Genomic DNA, 22,576 nt, shown 5'->3' on the forward strand with positions numbered 1-22,576 from the left:
GTTGTGCGGGGGGGTGTGGGGGGGGGGGGGGGGGGTTCCCTTCTTTTTGATCAAACATAAAAAAACTCACACTGCCACACAGGTGTTGAACTTCATAGATGTGTGCCTTTTTTGTACCTTATCTACCATGTAACTATGTATCTTGAAGTGTTTTTATGAAGATTGTACTACAACTTATCACAAACGAGTGACTATAGACTGGGTCACCCCAGAGGTAGTGCCACTGCTGTAAATTATTAATGTACTCTGGGTATTAACTTACTGTTAGGGAACCAAGAAACCAGACCGAAACTTAAAGTACAGGTTTAAAATATACAAGGAGTTTATTGACAACAACAATAAACATAAATAGCAACAAACAATGGAGAAAGTCCAGGACATAGTCGTGCCAAGCAAGGGGTCAGATGCCAAAACGAGTAATCAGCCAAGCCAGGTCAGGGAGAATGGAGAGCAGGATGAATGGAAACAAAGCAGGAACCTGGAGATCAGTCATCCAGAGCCAGGATCATACACGGAAATCAGGAACAACAGAATGGACAAGGTGAAGGTTAAATAGTGATCTGGTGTCTGCATCATAACTCTGAAACAGAACTTTGTCAGGAGTATAGCCAACAGTTTCAGAAAGATGATGTAAACAAGTTTGATCATAAGAGGGCACCAAAGAGAAACCACAGTGTCAAACATGCACAGCTGACTGGATGAGGAAGGGTAAGAAACCCTGAAACTTACAGACACAGTACACAGTGACAAACTAATACATTAGATGTCTGAGGAGCTCCACAAGCCGAGCCCAGTGCCCGAGGGTCTGGGTATGGCCTCCAAGGCACTGCAGAGGATTAGCTGATCTGGATAGCTGCTGTTTAGAGACAAGTTCAAGCAATGTTACAAAGGTCTGGACTGAAGCGGAAAAAAACCATCCACAGAGTATCAAGAATTTTAATATAAGAGTAGAAAAAAGGATGTACAAAAACATGTAGGGTTGTCTACATGTTTACAGGGTTAACCAACCTAAGAAAAAAACATCCAACCTCCTAGGACAATAGGTACGTTTTGGATCTAATTTTAGCGGGCTATTTATGCATTAAGCACAGACAGTAGATGGGGACCTTGCATTGCACTGCTAGGTACCCTTTAACAGATTGTGTTCTGCCGTACGCAGAGAATAATTATATATATCTGCTTGCAGTTCCAAATTTCCTCATTGGTTGGAGCCCAGGGAAACCACTTATGTCTACAGTGACCTCAAACTTTAATAATGTTCCCAGCATGCTTTTACTCGTGAAGACAGATACAGATGCATTCCGGGAGTCAGACTCCATTTTACAGACCAATGAAAAGAAAATGCTTATTGCAGAATAGGAGGGTTTCGCTAAATGTTGAGTTACACACAGGCCACAGGGTAACGTGTAGCAGAGACAGAACATATTGTATACACCTGGTTAAATATATACTAACTCCTATGGTCAATAATGACAAGAAAACCAATAGGCATTTGCATATATATCTGGGTAGCTTTGATGTACACAGCATTTGGCCACTGCTTTGCAACAGGGGTAGAAAGACTGTAGTGAATTCAGGAAAATAACTTTCTTATACTCAGTGGCTTTGACAAATAATAAAGGACCTATTTTCTTCAGGTATCTGCTACGCTTTAGTCACAGTTCACATCTGCATATTGTATTCACGTTGTGCTTTTACATGCATTTTTGTCATGTTGCCATTAAAATCTATTTAAGAGCGTATTTTCAAGGAAGATGCCGCAAACAATACTTTTTTTTTTAATTTTACAATTTACTGGCAGCATGCAGATGTGAATGGGGCCTTAGTATGTAAATAAAGTGCAAGTAAAAATATTTTTAAAAAACCTATGTCACTGCCGTCTATGGATCTCCAAGCACCAAACACAGAGCACCTCAGAACCAACCAGACAAATATAAATATTGTCTTGGTTGCAAATCCTAAGAATTGTCACAGTTTTGTCAAGGGCTATCTGATTTCCTGGCAGTAAAATTCAGGCTTGTTGTAAATAAATGAAAAAAAAACTACAAATCCTATAACTCATAGCAGTTGTATTTGTGCTGATGTTACTGTAGTGCGAATTTAGAGGGTTAAACGCATAATTGCCTTTGACAAATTCACTTTGTTTATTTTCCTTGGAACAAATCTTGAAATGCTTTATTTACCATAGCTGGTAAAAGTACAATGCATTAATTTGATGTACACCGGTGCTAATTAATGTACCTAAGGTACAGTTTATACAGCCAGGGCCTAAAACTAAAGTAAACATTGTTTCCCACCTTTTTGGCTGCTGTGAATGAAAACGCTTGCTGCATGAGTTGGAAGCCTGCCAGGAGTGCTTAACAAATTCATTTTTCTCTACCAGAGCCTGATGTGTAATATTAATCCCTTCAGGGCCTGAACAATGCACTAGAGACATCTAAACGTTTGACTTCACATTTTTCAAAAAAATGGAAATATAGAAATTATGCCATCTATGCCATTTAAATTGGTAATGTTATTACTTTAGTATTTTCTTCCTCTACTTTTATGACTCAGTCATTCCTGTCTTGCGGTTTAGCAACTTTTTTGGCATTTTTTCATTTTGTTTGTCCAGAGTGTGACTTTTTTGTGTCAAATCTTTTAGGTTACCTAGTTTGTTTAAGTGTAAATGTGTTGTTGGTGCTAAAGTGACAAGAGTGGGTATTCCTGTTTTTCTGTTACTTGTCTGGAGCAGCCTTTCTTGACCTTTTTTCAGTTGCAGCACCCTTTAAAAGTATGACAACTCTCTAGGCCAGCGGTCGCCGACCAGTGATCCACGACAAAATTTTGGTGGTCCCCGGGCCCCTCTGATGCCGTGCAGGCTGGGCCGTCATTGAAGCGGCACTGAGGCTCCGGGGCTGCCTCTCACTGGCTCAAGCAGCGGCTGTCACAAGGAATGCGCGACTCTCAGTACAGTGCGGGCTCTGCAGGAGGCGGGGCATTTCGTCATTAACCGGACTAAGCTGACTGCGGGACATAGAAAAAGTGGGGAGAAGCCAGGTAATAGCGGCTCAGTGTGGGGGAAGGGGAGGCATGGGGGTGGTTGTGGGCACTGCTGAAGCTAGGGGGGCATGTGCCCCGGGTGCTGCCGGCAGGGCCAGGGGCAGATTCGATAGGGGGGGAAAGAATTAATATTATTACTGGGCTGGGACGGGCAGCACTGCTCGCTCCCTCCACCAGCACTGCCTCTCCTGCAGGCACACCAGCACCTATGTACTGTATGTATGTGTATACTGTATATACTGTATGTATGTGTATATATACTGTATGTATATATAGATATACTCTCATATTGTTTGTTTCCTCATATATAAATATATTCTCATATGTGTGTGTGTCTGTGTGTGTACAAACACAGACACACACAGACACACACACGAGGAAACAGAAAATATGAGAATATATACAGTATATATTAACAAAATTCATATTAGTGGCCCACTGGATTTAAAATTATGAATTTAGTGGTCCATGAGGTCCGAAAGGTTGGTGACCGCTGCTCTAGGCATCCCAGTTTAAAATGTAATGGATTTTAAGGGGGCACTACATGCAAATACAAAAAATGGGGTTCCTCCACACCTGAGTCAACCCTTCAATTCAGGATTCCCCTCCCCCTATTTTCTGATCAAAGGATGTCAAGCGGAAGGCTGGCAAAAGGGCCACCCAATGAGTGAACTTCAGCCAGTCCATTAAGAACCAGCTGAAATTCAGTTAGTATATGGCCAGCTTAAGTCACTCAAGTTGTAGTTTACATAGGGCCAGTGCAGTCACATAGAGTGAGTCACAGGCTCCTCCTTACCCACAAACAGGGCCGGAGCTTGGGGCATACCCACTGCCAGGGACCTTGATCACTGCTAACTGCAACGGACCACATTACTGTACTCATTTCAAGGGACCTCAATCACTGCCAGGAACCCCATCACTGTGCCCACTGCCAGGGGCTCCATTTCTGAACCTTCTGCTAGGGACACCATCTCTGCCCACTGTCAGGTGCTCTATCACTGAACCTACTGCCAGAAATCAGGTGCGTGCAGTATGCCGCCACAAGATCGCTTGTACATTAACAGCCATCGCTGGCTGTTAAAAATGACATGCTGCAGCAGCCGTGTTCTTGTTTTACCCACTTCTGCGGGCCGCCGTCTAATGATTGCGGCCCACAGGTGGTTAAAACTCCATGATACTAAGTACATTGTGACCAAAATTGAGAAGGGGCGAGGTACCAGAATATCTGGGGGTTTCTAGTCCTGGAGAATTGTGGAGCAAACAAAAGTATTTAATAATCATGTGTAGAGTACAGTAAACCACAGCAACCATCTTTCATCGTTCCAAATTCGGTGAGCTGAAATCTGATTGCTTGTTACTGGGAAATTGCATGTTGCACATCATTGCTGCACCTTGTACTGGCCTCTAGGAAAACATAAAAGCAACATCTTTATTACCAAAGCAACATCTTTGTTACCAATAGCAACCAATTATAGTTGTTATTATAATGGAGACAGTAAAAACAAATGTTTAGTTTCTAGAGGTTCCACTGTTAATCTACTCCATGGTCTTCATCCATATTGTGATCTTATTTCATCAGCTGGCAGCAAGTGGATGGCATGCTTCCTACTCTTGACAGCCAAAGCATGCATTTGAAGCTTAACTGCAGACAGATCAAGCAGCACCATTTAATGCAGTTATGTGTTGCTTTTAAAATAATATGCATTTGTATATACAGCTAGCATTAGCACTTAAGTCTGTCTTGATCTCAGCCTCCAGTTATCCCTGGCAAAGCAGAACACAAACAGAGAAGGAGGGGTAGCACTAACAGCTAGAAGATGTTTCAGCATGCACATGTGCTGACAGTGGAAATGCTGATAGGAGGAAAAAGAATTGATGACGTATCAGTGTATTGCTGCTCCTTTATTGTCCAATTGAATAATCGAATACAATTGAATAATCTGCAAGTGTAGAGATGACACCACAGTATTCTCTAACAGAGGATGGGGTGTCATGCTTTTGGTTGCACATTCTGGCAGTGGTTTGTGAATCCCAAAATTGGCAGCACATTATTACAAACAATTGGTAGATGTAACAGTTCATATGCAGTATATGTTTTTCAACCTCTCATTTAACTGTGTGCTCCGTGTTCAACTTTAGAGATACCAGGGAGAAATGTCAACTCACTTCAGCTCAGTATGAATTAGAGATTAATTTCTTCTGCTGCCTGCAATATGTTCTGTAGTATATGTACACATTTTCAACTAATTTCTACCAACTAACCTAACAAGACTCAAAACCTGTTGTTACCCTGACCTTTGTCCCACATGAGCCTGTCTGAATGTCTATTGCTGACCTTTAACCCTAGCACTTCCCTTTTCATAATTGTTTTGACCACTTTGACTGTAATGCTAGGGGTGAGCTTATCTCAGGTCTAGTAATCATTGTTTTTCACCGAGGGTCTCATTGATAAGTATCTTTGCCTCAACTTTGGCCTCATGGCTGTGTATTTTTAAATTAAAACCTATAATGGCTTTGTGATTATTATATTCTTAATGTTTTAAGATACTGCATTTTTAAAATATTATTATAGATGGGGTTTTTTTCCACGTTATTTCTCTAATTACAATCCTGGCTTTACAAATAAATATTAAATACATGATCAAGAGTTTCCCAGAGCGCTATCGGTTATCTAAAGAGATTTCACAGCAGGGCAGCTTGCTTTTGACCTCAGTGGACCATCTGATAAAGCATGAGTCCCTGCTCTTACTGTATACCTCATTTGCTTTCTATAAACCAAGTTGCCTCTTTATTGTGAATATAAAGCTGGTATCTGGTAAATCAGGTAGAAGGCAGCTAGAGGTGCCTACACATTCCTGCAGCAGTTTTAATTGCCCCCTCTATACCCAAATGCCAAGTAAGTCTGGCAAAGCCTTAGAACTCCCTGGCAGTGACAGAGCTGGGCATTATTCTACACTACCTGGAAGCTTTGCCTAATCAGAATGGCCCAGTATTTGGGAATAAAGGAGGCACACAATCTCATGCAGCTTTGTACAGCTGCCTGGCTTTATACCTTCTAGAAGCTTTATTTTTTTAAGGGACAGAGTCATTTTAACTAAGCACAGTTGAAAAGAAATTATGCTAACTATAAAAAAATGAGACTAGCACTCCATCTGCTGGCTGGATAGAAGAATACATAGTATTTATGAGCAATATTTCATATTGAATATGAGGTGTTCAAGAGACAATTGTGACAGAATACCAATTGCTCTTTTTCTAAATAACATTGGTGATTTCTCTTGAAATGCATTGTTTGATTGTCTCTGCACTCTAGTCTATATTGTTTACATATGTAAAATATAAAAACCATTGCTTATACTTCTTTAATCCTTTCACTTCCCCTTATTCCTTTCCCTCCTCATTTGCCATGCCCCTACTGTTTATGTAATTTAGTAGGGATGTTCAGTTACCAGTGCAGATACCAGTGCTGATACTTGGCATTTTCATGAGAACTACCAGGGCTGCAGTGGTTACAGCTGGGATCTGGCTCTGGCGTTCCACGACTGTCCTGAAATCATAGGTCTTTATTGTTTTAGAAAAACTGTCACATGACAATAAACAAAAATGTATCAGTACTTGTATCTGTAAATACTTGGACAAGTATCAGAACTTGAAAAAAATGGTATCGGTGCATCTCATATATATTTATAAAAAATAAATAAATCATACATTAAAACAGGGATGTACAAATCCCAGGAGCTCCGTATGCTGCTTAAGAATGACAGCTGCCACCTAACTTTTGAATTTTTCTCTACTTTAGTCTTGGAGCTGGAAAAGTATCTGTACATGTACTTGTACTTGTAGCGAGTACGGTACTCGGTATCTAAACATCCCTAAAATTTAGTCAATCTTTATTAAAAAATATTTGTTTTAACCTTGACAATAAAAACAAAGAAATAAATTAGTTAGACAATTATTAAATATTCTTTTTAATATTGTGTATCTTTATTTCTAACAATATACTGACTACATGTACGTAAGCATTCTTACTTTTTTTTTATTATTTGCAATAGAATGTTATTAGTTTTTGAAGTGTTTATAACAAGAGGTTATAACAATCAAGGTAGAGCTGACAACTGTACATAAAATGGAACCATAACACTCATTACAATATATATTACAATCGATCAATTAGCAAAGCAACAACCCAGCTGCAAGGTGGAAAGGCATCAGTAATCACTCTTACAAGGTTGTAGAAATCCTCAGCACGTTATGTGCCGGGGCACACAAGATGGTGAAAATCCAGTAAAAGTAGCAGGGCATATACTTTGGGCTGTCCCTGGGTCACTATACAGTACTTGGAATGGTAGGTGACCAATAGAGAGAAAGAGGGAGAGTTGAGAAGATAATAAAAGGATAACTAGTAAGAGAATAAACTAGAGATAAGGGAAATAATTAGGAAGGAGAAAAAAGGGAAAGGGGGGAATTGTACATGGAGAGTGTCACCCTGGAAAAGCAATTCAAGCTGTCTGGCTACTATTTTTATCCTACAAAATACCACAAACCTGTATAAATTGCACATTCTTTACTATTGATGGCAACACTCATGCTTCATTTGGGAACAAACAAAGGAACTAATGACTAAAATGCTTCTTAGATACATTATGATGAGGATTGGCATACTGCAGCCACTGTAGTCATAAGATGGAAAATGCCAGCAGGAAAAGGAGGAGCCAACTTTATATAAAAACTGCATATAAAAACAGGTGACTCCAAAATGTATGACATTATGTATACTCTGACAAGCATTAGATCCTTTTCACCAAAATGTTGATTTATGAATAAACTTAGTTCATTATCAGCTAGTTAATATGTACTTTGTAAGACGTCTCATGTTCACATAAGCGCATTTTCCTCATGCTTGAGCAAATGAGGTATGAGGGTCACTACGACAACCAGGCTTTGTTTACAGAGAGGGTTTTTTGTCTCTGGATAACACAGCAATGATGTCAGTTGCCTGATTATATGTTAAGCTGTCAGCAAACGCTACAATCTAAAAAATACATAAATAATAACAAAATAATAATAAAAGCCCATAAAAGCAGAATGTTGTCAATGCTGGAGAGGCTCCAAAGCCAAAAACATGTTTTTAATTTGTAAGGAACTAATATGGAAAACAATTAACAAGGCTTTAAACAATCCAAAAGTACATTTGTTTTGTTTGAGCTCATTTTATATTCACATTGCTGAACTTTTACATTTATCTGCTTTTTGTCACAGTATACTTTAATCAAACATCAAGAAATACCACCCCAACAAGACCAATCCACTGAGGATAATCAGAGCGCTAATGCATTAACTAACTACTATAGCTCAATAGAATCTATACCTTCATTTTATAATTACATTATGAAACATCCACTGTTTACATGTATTTTGCCACATGTTTATGACACCATTTGTGTTGCTAAAGCAAGTATGATGTCATAAAGATTGAGAAACATCTAATGAATAAAAATTAATCTAAACCAAAACCATTTTAGTTGAGGATAGAATAGGAAATGTTTAAAAAAGGTTTATTTTTGCTGTCTGTCTCTTTTGCCTTTCACTTCTATCCCTGGTGAAACAACAGGAAGTGAGAAGAAATTACACAGTTGTCTACAGAATAGGTGCTCTAATTGAATTTCCCTTCACCTCCTGTTCCACTACAAAAATAAAATTTTCAGGTGGCACATTTTTCTTTCCTGGTGACAATGTTCAACAGGATTATAGACGGCATAAGTCTACCAAGTGGGAACACAGCTAGCAATAAAATACCTACCGACTTTCTAAACGTTCCTCACTCCATCCAAAGTTTACCATTTTTTTTTGTTTAATCCAGAAAGAAATTTTAAAGACAATATTACGCAACCCTAGTTTGATATCACACTAGCATACTATCCTGACCATTTATTATGCAATCAAAAAGGTTTGCAAAATCTGCGAATAATTGTACTGATCCAGTCTAAAAGGGTATTTCTTTTACTTTAGAAATATATAACACTAGTTGTATAACTATGCCTAAAAATAAATAAAGTAGACCCCTGCTATATTAATACCAGCCAATATGATAGTCTTTGCTGGGCTGGTGATCTAATTTGAATAAAGAATAGAAGTCTCCTAAAACATTTCCAGAATTTTTTGGAGTCATCATTCACTTTCTAAGTTCTGCAAATGTAATGTAGTTTTATTTCTAATTACAGAGAGTGTATACTCCCATCTCCACCATTTCCATACTTTACTTTCATTTTAAACCTATTTAAAAATTCATAAGTAAGTTTAGTAATTTTAAGTAAGTTTAGTAATTAATTCTATACTAGATTACAGCCATTTGGGAGTTCAGCATTTACCTGCCATACATGGGGTGGTCAGTTTTCAACAGACTCCCTTCACCTGTGTTTTCACAGGCATAGCGAAGCAGAAGAGTCGGGTATAGTGCTCTTTTAGACCCAGTTATTGAATGCAAATATTTTTGCCACCCTTCCCTCTAAAGCATATGGTTCTTCTAAAAAAAAAGGGGGCCTGTGTGTTTGTACACTTGAAGTACAGTACGGTATTTCTTGAGGAAATGAGAAAAAAAAAAAGCATTGGATCGGGACAGTGGTATTATTCAAGCATAATCTTACAGCCTTTGGTTACTGAAAACCTACCCATCAATGCTGAATCTGAGATTGTAAAAGTTGATCTACTGTTGCTCATAAGTAAATGAACAAACTAAACTATACAAGAAAGAAAGAAAAAACCGACAAAGCTGACATCAGAGAGGAAGAATGCAGCAAAGTGTATTTGCATAACAGCGCAGTCTTAGTGAGCTAAGTTGTTCTAAAAAACAAACCTCTCCTTTAGAAAATACTAGTTGCCTGACTGTGAGTCTGACACACTAGTTTCAGAACTGAGCTGTGACTAGGGTTGCCACCTGTCCGGGATTCACTCGGACAGTCCGGGTTTTGAATGCTGTGTTCGGGTTTCATGGCAGCTGAGACCCAGGCACATGATGTCAGGCAGACAGGGGCAACCAAAATTAAGAAAGGGGCTATTGGCCCCCCTCTGAAAATAGTCTTGACTGTGATATTTACATGTGAATGGGTGACGCTATTTACATATGAATAAGCCGTGACTCAGTGTTCGGGTTTTGCTGAAAGAAAAGGTGGCAGCCATAGCTGTGACATCCGTGTAGAACGGTGCAGAATTTATTTTTAACTTTATATGTGGCATGCTTGTTTTGTGTCATTGACACAGAAGGCATTAAAACCAAAGACAGGTAACTGGCATTTTAGGGAGTAGGTCAGCAATGGCTGTACCTGTATTAACAGGAAGAGTAAGCCACTTTGTTGTTTTTTTTGTCCATGCATGGATCAAGTCAGTGTGTAGCTGCATGCAGCCATGTCCTGTCATATGGATGTGCAGACGGCTAATGTGCAATTACAGGCAGAGATGGACTTGATGTTCGAGTCGAGCGTGAGTTCGACTCGAACATCGGCAGTTCGTGTGTTCGGCTTACACATGAACTGTCAGGTGATCCAGCAGGCTGTTTGCCTGCCGAGCTCCCTAAAAGGCACTGCGCCTTGTGAAGCCCTGATTGGCTAAAGCCTTGCACCTGACCACAGGTCAGGTGCAAGACTTTGCCCAATCAGGGCCCAGTACTCTGTAAGAGCCATGATTGGACAAAGTCATGATAACTTTGCCCAATCATGGCTCACCTGTCAGATGCCGTACAACTGTAAACAGTTGGACAGAATTAGCTGTCACCGCTAGCTTCACACATCTGTCAAAATGCCATTCTGCAGCGGGAGTACGTCTCGAGCGGATGGGACGGCGGTCGTCGTTTTTTAAAAATTATTTCTATTTATTTTTTATGGTTTCATTTTTTATTTTGTCGAGTCGTCGTCATTGTGGACAACGCTAAACGTCGTGAATGTCCCTGGATTATGTCGATGGATCAATTTTTTGGATCTTTATTAAAGGGGTGCCCTGATGTGAATAAGCCACCTGCCCGAAACCCACAACCAACACCCCAGGGCTTGTGGGGAAGAGGCTCTTGTCCCCAGTGGCACGGGGACAGGTGCTTTTCCAGGTTGCGACCCTTGAAAAGCACCTTCCCGGTGCCAAGGGCATGTGGCATGTATCGCGGGGAGGGGGGGCACTCGCTCGCCTAAAGGGCCTGGTATTGTTTGGGAGGGGGAACCGCATGCTTTTTTTTAAAAATGTAATTTCTTTTTTACCCATGTCATTTTTGCTGCAGCAGGTTCTATACATTGTACAGATGTGCCACTTTACAGGCTGTTAAGGGGACCCCCCAGGAATTTTTAATTTTTATTGTTAAAATCACTGCTCCTTTAAAAACGGTATTTAAAAAAAAAAATGTTTTTATTAATTCCTGTCCCCGAGGGCAGTACCCAAATCCCCATACACTTTTATGGCCAATAACTTGCAAATAAGCCTTCAAAATAGGGTCAATTGATTTTCAAAGTTCTAGCCCCATAGACTTGCATTGAGTTCGAATTCAAAAGTTCTAAAGTTTGAACTCAAACTGAACAGTAGGGATGTTCGGCCCATCACTAATTACAGGCTGCGCCTGTCACTCCTGGGAGCAGGTCTCTGCATGGGTGTGCATGCCGGATGGATGTACACGCCCATATGAAGGAGGCCTAAGGAGACTGTCCCATTCAAGGAAAGGAGGTGATGATAAGAACGTCTTTATACAATCTTAACTAAAACTTAAGCCAAATATTGTGGATTTGTCATAATGTAGCCTTTTCTACTGTATTATTAAAAGAGGCATTGGAAGGATAAAAAATCAGATAATACCACTGGAAATAAGTCATGATATATTCAGTCATAATATATAAAAAAGCTCCTATTTTCCCCTATTATTTCATGAATATAATTTTCCAGGGATTCTGAAATAACAAGGGACAGTTATGTGGCATATCCAAGAATAGCAGGCTTTTTATATCTTTGTATCATAATAAGAATGCTAGCGGAGAAACATTAGTAGATACAAATGTAGGCAGGTGGTGGCGGCAGCCTTTACTAGTGTAGCTGTCACTCCATCGGACTCATGCAAGTGGTGAGGTGCTCTGGTGAACACTAAGTCCCCTTCTCAGTTGTCTCTCTATGGTAGACAAAGAGGTTACATGACGACTGCTTACGACGGGTTATATGGGGAGCCCAGCATAGGACCAATGTGTCCTTTATCTGGACTCTGGGCATAGGACCAATGTGTCCTTTATCTGGACCACCATCTTGGGAGGTGCTGTGTCTAATGTGATATGGAGTACTCAATAGAGGCCATCTTGGGTGCATAGGCGCTATAAATAGCACTGGCTGTGCCACAAGTGGGCCATGTGTTACTGGGAAGTAACTGGCAGGGACACATACTTGCTGGTTAGGAACAGTTAGGCAATACCCTTTGGTCCGGAACAGGCTAGATTCTGGGACCCTGTGTCTAGAGGTAGCAAATTCCTTATCAGGGGATCAAGTCCAAGGACAAGCACTTGTGTAGCTGTTCGTCTGTTAGTGGGATACCCAAAGCTAAGAGATTGAGCCTGTTTAGAATCATAAAAAGCATACTTTAAACAGTAACCTGTCTGTATGCCTGAAGTCCTGTCCTGCATTCATGTTTGTTGTTAAACTCCCATTGTTATTCAGAGATGGATTTAAAGCAAAATACAGAGTTCCTGTAATTTTATTTTTTTTCTTTAAAAAAAAGCCCTCTAATCCTTTCATATCCATAGATGTAAGTACTACGTCTGTGGCAGCAGGGAGCTGTAACCACACTCTTGGCTATAGTAGCCGGGAGTGCGTTCACACTTCCTCACCCGATAGTTGCCTTCCACGCAGAAGTGATGCTTTCTACACACCCTGCATTTGCAGCTCCCCCTGCCCCCCCAAGTAATATATTGCGGGCTCTGCTGAGCGGATATACTGAGTAAACATGCAAGTGAATAAACTGTGTTTGATCAGCCTCATTGGGCTGCAAAGGTGACATCAGGTGTCTAATAAACCCCTAATTTTTCCTTAAAGAGGGCTTGTCACCAGATACATGCTATCACATCACAACGGGATATCAAAATTGCAACTGCCACTTTTTTATTCTACAGAGCCTTTGCTTTCAGAAAACATAATTTAGGGGGCTTTCATCAATTTTCAGGCCTAAAATGTGAATCTAATATGTGTTCAAAAAAGGCAAAAACGGCTTTGGCAGTGAAAGGGTTAAAGGAAAAGTTGCGTTGCCTTGTTCCTTTGATTCTCTGCCACACAGAAAGTACCTGCTACACTTGTGTATATATATTTATTTCCTGGCTCACCTCATGTCGGCACACTAATGGGTTCAGTTTTTTATTTCAATTGGGAATCAGTCCTCCCGGGCCTTCGGGATGAAGGGCTTCCCTCGGCGGAGGCGCACCTAGGGAGATTGGATATAGTACACGTCCTTTCCACCTACTTACGCAGGACGGAAGAGTTTCGTTCCACCGAAAGGTTGTTTGTGATGCCTGGGGGGCCAAGGAAAGGAGCAGCGGCATCCACGAGAATCCTGTCTACCTGGGTGGTGAAGGCGGTGCAATTTTCTTACAAAGCAGCGGGTCTTCCCCCTCCACAAGAGGTCAGGGCTCACTCTACTCGATCACTGGCTACGTCCTGGGCAGCCTACGCTAAGGTCCCGGTGGAGGTGGTCTGCAAAGCCGCGAGTTGGTCGTCTTCGAATACCTTCATTCGCCATTACAATGTTGATGTGTCCAGTTCTGTGGATTCGGCCTTTGGGGCATCCGTGCTGTCTTCTGCAGCTGCTAAGGCTTAATAAATATATTTTTGGCATGAGTCCCTCCCATGTTTTGTTTTGCTAGCTATGTCCCATTAGTGTGCTGACATGAGGTGAGCCAGGAAAACGGAAAATTGTTATCACATACTTACCGTAATTTTCCTTTCCTGGCTCACCTCATGTCGGCATAGCTACCCTCCCATGCCTTCGCTCGGCGTGCTATGGAACACGTATGAGGTGGGAAGGGGGGGATTTATACTCTGGTTAGGGGTGGTCCTATTGGTATCCGGGGGTGGAGTTAACCCATTAGTGTGCCGACATGAGGTGAGCCAGGAAAGGAAAATTACGGTAAGTATGTGATAACAATTTTCCGTTATTTGCTGTCCCCAAATGACCTGGGGACATTGATCTGTCATTAAACAATAACAATTGGGCTCCCACTTATTATTCATTGTGTGGGACCTGCTAGAAGACTCTGGCAGGTGTCGGCCAATAGAAACAGTTGGGCTGACCTAGCTGTCACTGCTAGCTCCACCCAATTGTTTTTCTTTTTTTTTCTTTAAAATATTGTTATTTCTTTTTTAATTCTCCTATTTATTTAAATTTTTGAAATAATTTTTCAGATGTTGGATTGGCTGAGTCGAAGTCCCTCTGCACTTCGGCTCAGCCCATTTTTGGAGTTTTGCTTGGAATGTGTCACATATGGCTTTTTTTTCTCCACTTTTTTGTGTCATACCAATACAAATAAAAGAAATAAACATGAGAATGCCTAAACATTTGTAATTGCAACAATTTTCGGCACGAAGTGGTGCATTATCTGACAGAAATGCAGGGGTGCCAATATTTTTGCCCATGACTGTATATATATATCTATATCTATATATATGTATATATAGATATAGATATAGATATATAATGCTTCCATAGAGAAACTGTCAGACATGGCATGCAAATGTTCTCTAGAGGTGCCTGAAAGAAGATATAAATTTCAGAAAATGACACTCTCAGACTGGAGCCCTTAGGATTGCGCTACAGGCAACAGCTGATTAGCTGACAAGTAACTGAAGCACATATATCAAATAGTCAAACAAAGTTTATCCTGTAAACTGGTTGACTGATGAACATGAAGACAGGCTGGGTTGGGGGCCTTTAACAGATACCAAGGGGGATTTCCCGGAGAGAGATTACAAAGGCCATCAGGAACCTTCCGGTGAGGCTCTAAGCAAAATTATTACTTCCTGCTTTTTAATATCACAGGGATCAGAACCATACACTGCACTGCTGTTCCATATTTAGGTCAGCATCTGTCCTAGATGTGCCTAAGAAAAGTGCACTCTGCTTAGGATAATGCTTGAATGTAAAGCAACTTTTTGGACACAGGACATGCAACTTCACTGGAGGCTTTTAGGGTTTCTTGTGGCTTCTTAGTCCAAAGTATGTTCTCTTTTATTTTTCTTTGGAGGGGGGTGTTATAGGGTTTACATCCCCTCATTAAAAATAAAAAAATAAATTTTAGATATAAATAAGATAATGGACAACCTTTTAAAATATTCAATATATGTAAATAATACAATTTTAAACAGTTACATTATATCTGAGATTGATTCTAGCTTCTGTTTCTTTAATCAGTACTAACCTTTTAAACAGCTTGCAGAAAACGGTGGACCATACTCCAGCTGCTTTGGCTTGGATGATGAAGATGGCTGCAGATTTGGTGCCTGTGGCACTTGGAAAACAGGCTTCCCGTTAGTTATGACTTGGCGCCTTGGACTTAAAGCAGGTAAGTGAATAGTGCTTTCGCTGCACTGAGGAGCTACTCCACCTCCAAGAGGCATCTTTATGTATAGGTTGCCATTAGCTGGACTGGGGGTTGCACTGTTAGAAGATGGACAAGGAGTCCCTGTATGCACTCTAATGGGTGGTATCTGCTGCCCACTGATTATTCCAGGTCCCTGAGGGGTGCCAGTTGACCTGTGGTTCATATTGCAAGTTCTTCCATTCATTTTGCTTGGGTTGTACTACTTTTCTTCTAATATGTGGGTACAAGGGTAATTTCCCAGTTGTTAAAGTGTTGCCATTGGGTTGTCTTTAGTGAAACACATCTGTCAAAGAGTAAAAAATAAGAAATCAATGTAAATCAAGTGGAATGATAAAGTTTTCAGTCTAACAAAGGACCACTGAGCATGTCTGTACAAAGGGCACACAGAAACACTGGTAGAAGATGCAGCATGAATATATTAATAATATTAAAGTGTATAAATACCCTTTCAAAACGGAAGCATTTTCATTAAAAGAGGAATGCAAGAAATCTGGAAAAACATGCCAGGCATAGCTTTACTTTGCATGCCAAGAGCATTTTCCTCCAGATAACACATTCTCTAGTAATCAATATACTTCATCCCCTATTGTCTTGCAGTCTCAATGTGTCCTCATTAATTTAAAAAAGTAGAGTGAATATTTTAATGTCTGCTGGTATCTACAGTAATAACATTTTTGTACTTACCATATAAGTCTTTTTTTTTGGAGTCTACTGAGGGACACAGGAATGTAGTAATTCTGGGACATATACGTTATACTGCTGACTTTAGGAGGTTTGGACACTGGCAAACAAAGTAAACATTAAGCCATCCCCCTTATAACTCCCCCTCCTTCAACTGGCAAGCAAGCAGTGAGCAAGCAGAATAAAAGGACAGCAGCAGAGAGGGATGGGACCTGTGCCCCTCAATGAACTAGAAGAAAAACATTTTACAGTACAAAGTACAAAAAATTTATTTTCTTTAGCGTCGATTGATAGATACAGGAATGTAGTAATTCTTAAACATACGGGATGTCCAAATGCAATCCAAATGAGTGGTGATAAACAACCACAGATACATCCAACAGATGTGGAAATCTTACTAGAAGAATATCCAAAGAAATCAAAGACTGAACGTGTCCAGATGAAAAAAAGAGGAGGCAACTACCATAAGGAAAAACAGGTGGAAATGAACTTAGACCAACAGTTAAAGTGATCACTAAACAAGAATGTTTGTAAGGTAAAGCCAAAGCCTAGGGCACCTAACCCATGATCTAGGGGAAAGACATATTGGGCAAAGTATTTCCCCAACCAGTGAACGACTAGGGGTTGAATTCAAATACACATAACTCTTGACTTCAGGGAAAGGAAGATCCATAATATAGCAGCCCTCTCAATAGTAATCTAAAGTGAGACAGGAAAGGAGACCTTCAATGTAATAAGAAAGGAGGACAGAGTATCAAGTCATTTTTAAGGAAGAGATGGAAACATCCATACACCTATATGAAAGGGAAGACTAAATAAGTATATTGTAATGTAATATAAGAATGGGAACCTCAGAACAACAAAAAGAATGAGAAGTAAGGGGTCTATTCACAAAGCTGCCGAGGGCAGCCGAGTACCAACTCACAAAAATAGTAAGGTTTTTAAAAATATATATTTGTAGTTATGCTGTGTAATTGGGAACACATAACAAACATATACTGGGGTTTTCTCAAATTTGACTGCAAAAGTGGAACTACACTTTAAGTAAAAGGCCCTGTTTATGGAAAATGGCATTTCTAAATAATCAGTGGATCCAGATTCACAGACAGTGGAAGTCTTCAATTGCCCCTATATATGCTCTATATGCTAATTTCTTGTTTTCTTGTAATAGTTCAGGTCTTGGCCCAACCATTCTAAGAGGTTGTTTTAAAAAAAGATGCGGAACTTATTAAATAGTAGATCTTTCTTTCACTCCAGGATGATAAAATATTCCCAATTTATAAATTACAGGTTAGTTTAAAAGGAATTTATTTTTTTAACTAGCAAAAAAACACATAAAATATTAGTTTAAGAACTTATGAATATAACAAATGACCCAAAACAATTATAGTTTATTGCTAATTTATTTGTTCACAATGATTCGCTTGTGGTGTATCCTAAAATAACACTGATAATTATACCTTCTAAAATAGGGATTACAAATTCAATCTGATTGACTAACCTTCACTACTATGATTGATGATTGACAGACAGGCAGGCACCGCTTAATAATGCAGAAAAAAAAACAATATCTGATTTCCATCTGTCAAAGGTTTTCTGTTTTGCTCAGCTCTAGGGCACATAATACTCTGCTGTTTGCTTAAAATATTACATTTTGTTATGGTATACTTTAAACATAAGAAAAACACTTCCTTAAAGCTGCAAGGTTACAATGTAGTGTAAATGCATAAGTCAGAAAATCACCGTAATAACTGTAAGGGTTTTATTTTACATTCTTAAAGTGTGAAACTACTATAAATGCCACCAATTATGAGTCTCATTGAATTACAATGGTTTATTTGACAAGATGTCATAGACTGTCACATCTGCAACAGTTAACCACTACACCAATAACTGGCTTAAAGCGAGCCTGTGCCTTGCCCGTTCGTGGCAAAGGAACAGGTTTGCTTTAATCTTCCCATCTCGAGCAAAATATAATTGCCTTGCCTTCAATCTGTTGCATTTTTGTATAGCACTGGCAGCCAAAGGAACTCCTGGTATTTCTGGGCATAGAGGAGCATGTGACTAACTCCATCCGACAGCACTAGGCCAATCATTGTGGTCACAGGGAAGATCCATAGCCTATGTAGGCTACCACATTGGCAACTCATTATTATTATACAGGATTTATATACACAGGACTTTTTCTTTGCTTGTAGTAGCTGAAGTAGTACATATCTGTGTGTTGTGGTGCACTGTAATGAATGTGCATTTACTTAGGGATGCCTTGAAAATAAATGACACCACAATGCACTGACGCATGTGATGCGCATTTAACATGTGTTGCACCTTAAGATAAGTCAGTCAGAAACCACCCTTGCTCTGGTTTATCAAAAAATAAAGTCCAGCATATCTCCCGTCTTTTATAAATTGAATAAAAATGTTTACAATGTCAGTGCTGATATTGTTCATCATCATGATATTAATCATACATTTATTACAGGTATTTATATAGTGCTGACAATTTACGCAGCACTTTTACATAGTTGCACATTCACATCAGTCCCTGCCCTCAAGAAACTTACAATCTAAGGTCCCTAGCTCACATGCATACATACGGGGACAATTTGGAAATGAGCCAATTAACCTTCCAGCATGTCTTTGGAGCGTGGGAGGAAACCAGAGTATCTGGAGGAAACCCATGCAATCACAGGGAGAACATGCAAGCTCCTTGCAGATAGTGTCCTGACTGGGATATGAACCGGGGACTGTGAGTGATGCAAGGCAGAAGCGTAATCACTTTAGTTATTTTTGTATTTTCTTACCATAACCTTGAGAGCCCATTCCCAGTATTGCAATACAATAGCGTGTACTTCACCATATAATAACACAGTGCACTACCAAAACACAATGCACTACTAAAGCAGCCGGGAATGCATCTGCACTGCAGTGCACCACACATGGCATGCATTGTGGTGCACTTCTTCAGAAAAAAGAGATTCATCTTTTTTTTGTGCATTAAGGTATGCTGCCAGGTAAGAGTTTATTTTAAAAAAACAGTCCCCCAGCGGTAGTATAAAACACAAAAAGCAGTTCGGACTGCAATAATGACCTCCAGCGCTGACGCCCACAGTATTCCCTTTCCGCCACTAGATGTGCTCATCTGTGCATAATTCAACCCAGCGGACTGAGGCTGTAATGTAAGTACAAGGTGTTATGGACCTGCCCCCTGAGGAGTCATCACCACAGCAACCCTGCACTCACATACAATGACAACGTCAGTGCCGCACTCTGCATCATTATTGCAGAAGATCTCAAGAGGAAGAGGACCCAGAGCATCACATCACTGACCTGGAAACATCTGTAAAAGGTAAGTAAAAAAAAAAAAGCTGCAAACTTGGGGACAGTCTGGGGCCCAGAATTGGGCTGTAACGCAGCACACACTCATGCATGTTGGGGTTTCACAATGCATAGTGTAAATAAGCCCTAAAGCATTTTAAGCTGCCATGATTTTTATTGTGGTCAAATATTCAACTTTCTCGTCTTAGAAACTGTGGTTATAGTATTAGGCTTAAAGAGCAAGATTTTCTAAAACCTTATCTTCCTGCTTCTACGGTTAGCTCAATGCCTCTCCCAGGCAAATAGCTAAATGGAATATGGTGACACTGGAAACATCTTAAAGCAGATCTCCGGGAATTTGAAGAGTTAAGCCTTGCTGAGGGACATACCCCCGCTGAAACCGAGGGGGAGAGAGGCTGCAGGGAAAGGTCTAGCAGCCAGGCTAAATAGAGTATCAGGTAAGTATATCTTTGTTATTTTCACTCTCTAGACAAAATAAGCAGTTACCCTTGCAACATGGGGGTAGCCCCACTGCAACGGTTAACTTTTAACATTTCTGGAGTTCCTTTTTAACCCCTTTGTGACTGACGACGTACAGTGTACGTCGCCAGCATCGGGGCTGTTTAAACAGACTCCCGGCGACTTTTGCCGCCGGGAGTCTGTTTAAACTTGTAGAGCCGACTGTCGGCTTTACAACAGAAGCGATCCTGGCGACTTACCTGTCGCCAGATCGCTTCTGCGTCCCGAAGAAGGGGCCGCCCCACAGAAAATATATAATGTTGGGGGGTTTTACGTCATTTTCAGGCCTAAAATGTGGAATATAACATGGGAGCAAACATTGAAAAAAGGGCCTCAGTCATGAAGGGGTTAAAGTCTGATCTACTGTTTATTTCATCTTTAGTGGTTCCTTGCAGGACCTTTCACAAAACACTTCTTTTGAAATTGCCTATCTCAGTATCCGCAGACAGTATCAGGTAAGGAAAAGCAATATAGTTTGCCAAAATTCATACTATGCAATTAATTGCTTTGACTTGGAGGTATTTGTGTTTTTCTAAATAAAACTGGAGGTTCACTTTAAAAGTTGCAGCTTCTCCACATTATATAAAATGTGGTTTCCCTATCTTCAATGGCAAACAAGCTCAAACAGGTGTAGAAACCTTAGATAACTAATACTATAGTAAACAGGTTCTGGATTCATAGCTAACCACAGAAGGTCAACTGATCATTTGCAGGTTATAAATAAAACCTTTCTTTCTAGATTTATGAGGAAGTTACATGATTATTTTCAGTTTTAAGGCGTGGACATACTAACTAATTTTAGTAAATTGATTTGTTATCTAATTCATTCAATTTATTTTAATCCCCTTTACAGTTTTTTCTTGAAGGTAACACAGACATCCACTTTCAGTTATGCAATTTCAAAAAGCATGTCAATTGTAAGGTCACTTTGAACTCTTAACCTCCTGTTGAGCTCTGTCTCAAACATGCTGATATTGCCATTCTTCCATTACGTAGCTTACAAACTTACAGTAGATGATTACTGATAAAGAAACTACCTCAAACATGATGTGGCTGGTTTATAACCCAGAACATTCCGCTATTGTTGAGATTTGCAGCTGCACTAAACACTTACCACCTAAAGGAAGCCCAGAACCTTTCACCTTATGTATACTTAAGTTATTTAACATGACTTCATCTATGACAACAAACTATGTCAATTAACACTGTGTATGTTAAAGCAGAACATCTGGAGCTAAAGTGTGCTCAGATCCTAAATAAACGCCAATAGTCTTAGCAAACAGTTCTTCTACATCATGCCAATTTCAGCATGCCCATTTATTTGGCTGGAAGTGCTAAGTGGTTCACTGCCAAGTAGCACCAATTAGACTAATGCAGACTTAGTATATCTTAACAGTACAAAGAGTACAGTGCTTCTTTGATCAGAATTTCCTGCAACTTTAGGGTAAAGAATTGTGCCCTTAAAAGCAATCTATGCCAGTGTATACCCACATCTTGTTTATGACCAGGAGCATAAAAAATACCATCCTGGAGACGATAATGGTTCTTCCTTCCATCCTGTAGAATGGTCCTTGCAATTTTCCAGTTGCAAATTATTTGCCATTCTTACTAAATCCATGCATACATGTATATAAATTTAGAAAATATATAGCATTAAACATTGTCTTACAAAAACCGCACTATCCATCATTTGTATCTAAAATAGCCAGATTACTTCAATGCAACTTTAGAAACCCTTCTGTTTATCTTCTTTTCCATGTTTCCAGCTGGCACGGAAGTGGGTACTGGTGTGAATTTTAGCATCTATGTGTGGCCAGGGTTTTAGGTGCTGCCTTTGCATATAAAAGTTTGTCCTGCTGAAAGCTTTGATTTTCGTGGTTAATCATTGTATACTGATATGTTGCTTTTAATGACATCTGAGTCATTTTTACATAGTATACTAAAACATCATCACTTTTATACTTTACTGTTCAGTCCACCTGGGCCACTGTTCTATCTAAGTGCGCATGTGTGGCCTCGCAATCCTCATCGAGTTCTCCAACTTTCATCACTGCTTGTGCCATCGGATGCCCGCGCAGGCGCACTAACGCAAATTAGAGAACATGATACTGCTCTTAGGTGGCCATGCAGGCGCACTGACAGGAGTTGGAGATCTCGACAAGTTGGACATCTCGATAGAACACCACCACCAGAGATAAATTTGTCACGAAAAGTAAATACTGAACCACACAATGGGACACTGCACTTTGGAGTCCCAATTCTGTTCTTTATTAAATTACTTCTGAAAAGCTATTTACTAATACACATGATAATGTGTAGTGGAGGGGGGAAAAAAATAGGTAGTGCCAATCTACCATTCCTTAAAATGTATTTTGTCCAATATATCTTATCTGAAAAACAAGTCCCAATAATCAAAT

General features: G+C 40.0%; 1 protein-coding gene across 2 annotated transcripts in view; it reads right to left on the minus strand.

Annotated features, from left to right (window-relative positions):
• Nucleotides 1–15,895, minus strand: part of GLIS3 (GLIS family zinc finger 3) — a 303,011-nt gene extending 287,116 nt beyond the window's left edge. The window contains exon 1 of one of the 2 annotated variants that reach the window (XM_018562054.1): nucleotides 15,471–15,895. In XM_018562054.1, the coding sequence (XP_018417556.1) occupies nucleotides 15,471–15,825 (355 nt within the window). In that variant the 5' untranslated portion in view covers nucleotides 15,826–15,895. Of the gene's footprint in view, nucleotides 1–15,458 lie in introns of both variants that reach the window. The other variant, XM_018562053.1, reaches the window with a different exon arrangement.
• Nucleotides 15,896–22,576: the final 6,681 nt, after the last annotated feature.

The sequence above is a fragment of the Nanorana parkeri genome, unplaced genomic scaffold, assembly GCF_000935625.1.
Source record: "Nanorana parkeri isolate BGI_ZX_2015 unplaced genomic scaffold, ASM93562v1 scaffold558, whole genome shotgun sequence".
NCBI lineage: Eukaryota > Metazoa > Chordata > Amphibia > Anura > Dicroglossidae > Nanorana > Nanorana parkeri.